General features: G+C 32.9%; 1 protein-coding gene across 1 annotated transcript in view; it reads left to right on the top strand.

Annotated features, from left to right (window-relative positions):
• Nucleotides 1–3,475: 3,475 nt before the first annotated feature.
• mlt (tubulin folding cofactor E like protein mlt) overlaps nt 3,476–7,218 on the top strand; it is an 82,266-nt gene continuing 78,523 nt past the window's right edge. The window contains exon 1 of the mRNA XM_081772058.1: nt 3,476–3,620. Within this exon, the coding sequence (XP_081628184.1) occupies nt 3,567–3,620 (54 nt within the window). The 5' untranslated portion in view covers nt 3,476–3,566. The remainder of the gene's footprint in view (nt 3,621–7,218) is intronic.

Genomic DNA, 7,218 nt, shown 5'->3' with positions numbered 1-7,218 from the left:
ACCTTGAGAAAGAGCAAAGCACTTGACCTCAGTGACTCATCCCATTCGTTGTTTCATTCAACATCCGAGGCTCCACCCAGCTGCCGACTGTTCCATACAGAAACACAAGATCATCTTCGGTCATCAATGTAATACTATAATATTCATACGTTTGCGAATGGAAAATCAATCTTAACAAGGCTATTTTTCAACATTTTAACTAATTGATTTAACTGAACTTTAAAATTAAGGACAAAATTCCTTTCTCTGTGATCAAAATATTTTTTTTTCTTTCTTTCCTCTTTCTGTCTTCTTAATTTACCGGTTTATTGAACTTTATTTGATATTGTTGATTCATACAATCAGAACATTTAGTTTCGACATGTATATTATAGTTCCTCGCACGTAAATTTTTGGAGAAAATATTTCGCGTCTCGACGTGGCTCTCCCGAGACTTTAAAATGTCTCTACTTTTATATTAATTGAGGAAATTATTATTATTATTATTATTATTATTAATAATAATAATAATAATAATAATAATAATAATAATAATAATAATAATAATAATAATAATAATAATAATAATAATAATAATAATAATAATAATAATAATGGAACTTAATTTCTACATTGTTATACAGAGCCTTCAAAATAAAAGGTGCCTCACAACAGCGGCAGGCAGGTAGTAGGCCCCTAATGTGACTGAAAGCACAAAGCAGAAAGTCTAAGCTCGCTTTCTAATTGGTGAAGATCGACTTCTCAAGGTAGCAACAAGTAACCAGAAATCAGCAGGTGGAGAAAAAAAAAACGCACACGCACAATGAAAATTTTATTAAAGTATTCAGACAGTTAACAATTTCTACTTTTTTTTCACTTTGCGTGTATTTAAGTATGTAAAGTATAGGCCTATACATAGGATACATAGTATTCAAGTTGGCTATTTTTGTTTTATATTATGTATTTTATTTTATCTGGATGATTTAAATTGCCTCAGTTTCCTTTTATCAGTTAGGTATGATTCGTTTTTCACTATTGAAAGACTTACATTATTAGAAAAAGAAATCCTGGTACATCCTCACCATCTGAATATCTACATGAAGTGTTCCTACATTTTGCTTTGGAAAGGTGGCAGCCTTAGTTATAAAGACATAATAAATGAAATTCATACAGACCAAAGAATATCCTGAATAAATAATCAACCTTGATCATTTGGAATAAACGAAAAATAAATAAAATAGAACGTATGTAAATGGATAATGAAGGATATCTAGAAATAAATGTATAATAAACCAGTAAATTGGGCATTTTGAAACTCCAGGAGGACACTGACTTATTAAAAACATAATTTGATATACACCTATGTTTAATGTACATTTGTGTATAAAATTTCACTTGACGCACTTTGTGTTATATCCATATAATATGAACAGTAATAAACCAACGGACTTTACAAAGTACTAGAATGGCCTAAAAGAGCCGAATTTTAGTAGTACTGTATATCTGCATGGTAGTTCTTGCCAATATCTCATTACTATATAGCCCTGCTAATATATGTTGAGATGTTCGTAATAAGAACAAGAATATTACGAGTGATCCAAAAAAATGGATCAAAAGATAGAGATCTTGGCCAAGAATTTTAGGAATAATCCCAAAAATACGTAAAAAAAATTGCAGAAAATTGTTGAACGTCTTTCTTTCTCTCTCTCTCTCTTTATATATATATATATATACGGAATAAGGACATTATACTGAGTTAAGTGGTAGTTTGGGTTTGGCTACACTATATGTAGTTCTCCAGATATCAGGCCTACAAGAAATTTTTTTACTGAAATATAATAGATCTTTTGATCCAAAACTGAGAATGCTAATATGAAAAATTAGTTTTTATTTGACTTAGTTTAGATCTTACAGTGAAGCTATGTAAGCTAATGGAGACTATCATGGTAACAGGAATCGAACGAATATCGAAGAAAAAATAACATGCTCACCATTCTATTGCTCAAAATGAACGTATTGTTTTGCGTATTAGTGAATGTATTGTTTTGCGTTTCTGCAATGAGCAAAGCACAAAAATTTCTGACCATATTTACACACAAGGACCTTATGCAGAGTCGTTTTGACGTGTGAATAGCGTCATACTAAAGGCCTGACTACTGCAGGAAACATATGTTAGTCGAACTCTTTAATATGACACTAGTCACGCGTCAGAATGTGTCTGCATAAGGCCCAATGTTTCTTAAATTGCACGCAATAATTCAATAGACGCAATATTTTTTTTTTACAAATATATTGTATCAAGTTGTTTGCGTAAGTGGTAACTACGTGGAAGCATATATTGGGTTTTTTTGTTTTCTACCTCTTTTTAAAAAAAATGTGACGTGAGAGAAGGAAAGAACATCTCAATTTAAAAAAGAAAGAAAATGTGCTGTTTTCTTCTTTTTAAACACTACACAGAAATAAATGTTTGAAAATAACGCATTTATCTGCAAGAAATGAAAAAAAAAAAAATGAACTAGGAATTTATCAGAAAACATATGACAATGCTTTAAAATTACCATGACAATTTGCAGTGTCAAACGATTAGTGCATTACAAGTAGATGTTTCAGTTGATCGATTAGTCAACTGAATTTAATTTAAAAATCAATTTCAGAATGATATTTATTGTTTTCTGTTCAAATATTTCAAATCAACCGTATCAAAAAACCAAATGCAAAATGTTCATCGTATACCTCTACAGGGAAGTAGCTATAATTGACAGTAATGCATTCATTAGTTATCTATTTCATTACTTCTATACTCGTAAAATTACATTGTTAAAATTTGAATAATTTCATATCTTAATATTCGATAAATCAACTACCACTATACTGTACATATACTTTGCCGATAAATTAATCCATTGGAGGTGAAACAATAATTATTCCAATAAACATATATTGGAATATCTTTTTGACTAACGAAAATGCTAATAATTACTCTAAATACTTTAACAATACTTGCATATTACAATATGTAAATATCTTTACATATTTGTCTTTCGATTTTTCCGTCTATCACAGAGAAATTGATTTATCTATGTTTGTAGTCATAGAGTTCATTTAAGTGTTAGTGATAAACCCTAGATTTCCTCTGAGAACAAAATAAGTTAGTAAGTGAACAAAATAAAAAGAAAATTTCAACATTATTTGATGTCTTTTTCTAGATATTAGAAGAAGTCTCGTATATTAGTATATTGTAGAACCCTATTTAGTCATATTTAGTTTTAACATATAGATTTTAATTCTTTATATGATAAATTGATCAGATCTTGATGGCTTTGAGATCTACGTACTTATAGAAATGACTAAGCTGTGACCTTGTATGGAACCCTTCTTTACTCATGATATGAAGTGTATACATACAATAGTTTTTAAAATATCTATTTAACAATGATGGATGGTAGTAGCGTAGGAAACATTCTATTGTTAGAACAACTAGGTACAAGTATTCGATTTCGAAATTACATTGTGTTACGATCAAAAATTACTCATACGTTCACGGTTTAAGATGCTCATAATTTGTGTTTGTTTACAAATTATCAGATATGGTTCATTCACAACATATTGATACTGCTAATCTTTTTGATCATTATCTGAAGGTATGACCATTTTATTTCATTTTTTTTAAAGATAAACCTATTGATTGTAATTTTATTGTGGTAATTTATTTGTTGTAAAATAGAAAAAAAGCATTTTATGTATAAAATACTTGCTGTGTGAAGGTAATGTGTATTTTATTACTATGCGATTAATACGGATGCAGTCAATGTAATATGAAATAACTAACGTAATCAAGCGTAAATACAGCTCAGGTTTGGTGGGGCCCTAAGCTACTGAAGGTAATGGGGCTCTATATGTGTCCAGATGAACGTAGGCACCCTATATACGGAAACGAAGAAACTAGTGATATCTTAGGAAGCAGGATAGCAGAAGGGGTCCCATTACTTACATCATAGGAGCCTACGCACGAAGCACTGTTCCTATATGTAGATTTTATTTTATTTATTGTTTTTATTATATTTTGAAATGACATCCAATTTTTCCTTTAATGTTTTGGGGCCCCCAAGAGCGTAGGACCCTAAGCTATAGCTTGTTTAGCTTATACGTAAATCTGGCCCTGATAATGAGAGACTCTCAACCAAAGAAAGATTGTAATATAATAGACAGATGGTACAGAACATGTAAAACCGTGTATATAAATTGACATAATAGAAAAATAGAAACACAGACACACACCACTTTCCAAGCACCTACAGAAACATAACTTTAACTTTTCAAATCAATGTAAAAATAATGGTCGAGATTATTAGTGTTAATTACGATTAATGGGGTATTTATTTATCTATACATTGTGAGTGCTGTTTCTACGACCCGTTTTACTCCTAAGGATACGTGCTATTTATATATGAGAATATATTACACATACACGCATACTCGCACTCTAATCTCCCCTTCCCTTCTCTCAGTCTTAGTAGCTACACAGAAAAAATTGATGGTGTTAAAACAACTCAATTTCTCCATTAGTGCTAGCGTATCATTCAACATATAGGTAGGCCATCGCTTTTCTAGGGTACCATAAATATCTAGTAACTGACGATGAGAATGTGCATCAGTTATTATTATCGTCATTATTATTAATGCTGTTACCAAAGCTGTATGCAGTATATTTGACAATTATACCAAGTATTGAATAACGTATGATATTTCCTGTAATCCTTCACGAAAATAGCTTTGTGAGCGTATCAATTTTCTGACAGGATTGAAATGAGCAAGTCCTGCCATCTGTTCTTTTGTTTGAATATATATATATATATAGTGGAGGATCCAAAGGGGGGCTATAGTCCCCCCTTGACACTCAGGTATATACTGGATAAAATGGGCTTCAATCCTGCTTTACACTGGATAAAACGGCAAATTATAGTTTAGCCCCTCCCTGTCCTGGCAAAAATATATGTTCTCTTACGTAACAAAACCCTCCCATTTACGGACACTCTCACCGTCAGATATGGACGCGGACAGTCCCTTTTCCCCCAAACGTTTCAATAATCTCTTCATAACGGACATGAATTATTCTCGATTCTGCGATATATTATAATAGACAGAAAAGCCTTTTCCCCACAAGTGTATCTATCATGAGTCTAGACCTGGTGAACTATCAAACAGAACAGCTTTAAGCTGAACTTGAAATTCTTTTTTTCTGCCCGCAATACTGCTTTCTGGTGGAAATCCTAGAAAATTTTCAATAAACAATAACACTCATGCAGAGTCGGTCGAGTGGCCAAGAATTCGTCTTAGCCAAATGGTCTTTCCTTCCCTAACAAATTTAGTCCTTTTCGTTTGGGCCATGTATCTTTGCCGACAATTTTCTAGATAAAATAAACATGGTTTGTTTTACAATAAAATTTTCAATGAGCAATGTTTCCTTTCTTACTTTTTTGGAAAAGCAACATTTTTCTTTTACTTATGATACTGGAACAAGTCTGAGTTAAAGTTTTCCCGGCTTCTCTTTTTACTTTCTCTAACAAGGGAACCTATCCAAGTGTAACTCTGACTTCGAGTCGAGACTATGGCCGTTGGATACCTTGTCCCAAAAGAACATAACACGAAAAGGTATACATCCTCGATCGCAACCGTTGCAAAGATATAAGCGTGAAAAGTTAGAAATTGAACTCCATACTATACATTACAAAGTCAGATTCCGGGTCAGATTTTTCGGAAACGGTCGGGTAAGGAAAGTCAGCGAATACATATCAAATTTGTCTGAGGAGCCCAGCACCTTTTGAATGAAAAATTTGTTCCCGGGGCACTCTCGGGGTCCCAGGTGGGGTCCAACTCAAAATTTGCAAATGGAACCGGGGGTCAAGTAGCATATTGTATGAAAGCTATTGCTAAATAAAAAAAGGTAGAACAAATCTCAACTCTATACGATAACCCTGTGCAAACGGGCAACTGGTCAAAATATCAATACAAAAAATGAAATGAAATGAAATCTTTGAGTTTTACGTCCAACGGTTATGCCAGTTAGGCTAAAGGAGACGGTGATGATGAGTAATGAATTAAATGGTGGAAAGAAGAAAGTGGGAGGAAACAGAAGAACCCCGAGGAAACCCACGGTTTGTCCACCACTAAGTTTACTTGGCGGTGGCTGGGATCGAACCTAGGACCCCAAGCCCCAGAGGTGAACGCTCTACAACTGAGCCACCGCGGCCCCCAAAATGTCAATCAGAAAATCTATGGCCACGCTTTTAAATCCGTTAAGTTGCGACAATAACAAAACAGAAAAACACGTTTGCTTGCTTTTGAGTTTCTTGCTTCATTACAAATTATAGTGAAATATTCTTCTGAATTGAAGCCAGTTGCTAACATTCATCAAGTGTTCAAATTGATATTTTTTTCTGTTCAAGATCACTTGAAACAGTTAGTGAACAATTCCAAGATCACAGAAAGCGTATTCGACATCTTCAGCAATTTATTGAATGTTCTTTTAAATATTTCGAGTGAACTAAACACGAACTGACTGTACAGCAAAAAAGTATCCGAAAATGCGTCGATTTAACTGTCCATGAGATTTGGAGGAACAATTAAGATATTCATTATTCATTTTCTATTTAAATTCTCTAATTGTATCATTGCAAAGTCACTTTTCTCCTTGCAATAAGAAATCACTTTCTGTGAACGATGCTTCATCCTTAAATCTTTGAAAATATTATTAGAGAAGATCAAACATGGTATGTAATGTGGAGAAACAACGACGTTACAAATTACAAATACGTAGAACAAATACACTGATTTCTTCCAAGTTCTATCTTGATTCCTGTAGTGCATTTCGCAATTTTAATTGGTCTAACACTCCTTGTTACGACATGCACTTAGAATGGTCATTCAGCAATCTGAATTGGTAACTATTAAAATAAACGACTAAAGGGCCTGTCTCCTGATCGTTCACTGTGAACGAGTAAACACTAGGAAAAACTTTTTCTAGGTAAAGTCTTGTAACAAATTCGTTTTTCAATTGTACCGCCTTCAGTTCGAGTTCAAAACAGTAGAAGAGGAAAAGTAATGGAGAAAGTAATATAATGGAAATACAATGCCTTATACAGAGTCGTTTTGAAGTCTGATTAACGTCATACTACTGGGTTGACTAAAGGATAGTTATCAAAATTGTATTCAGAGTCTCTGATTAGGACGTATTATTTG

This window comes from Thermobia domestica, chromosome 9 (assembly GCF_964235325.1).
Source record: "Thermobia domestica chromosome 9, izTheDome1.hap1.1, whole genome shotgun sequence".
NCBI lineage: Eukaryota > Metazoa > Arthropoda > Insecta > Zygentoma > Lepismatidae > Thermobia > Thermobia domestica.
The sequence above is the reverse complement of the archived record's forward strand: the minus strand, read 5'-3'. Positions and strand labels throughout refer to the sequence as shown.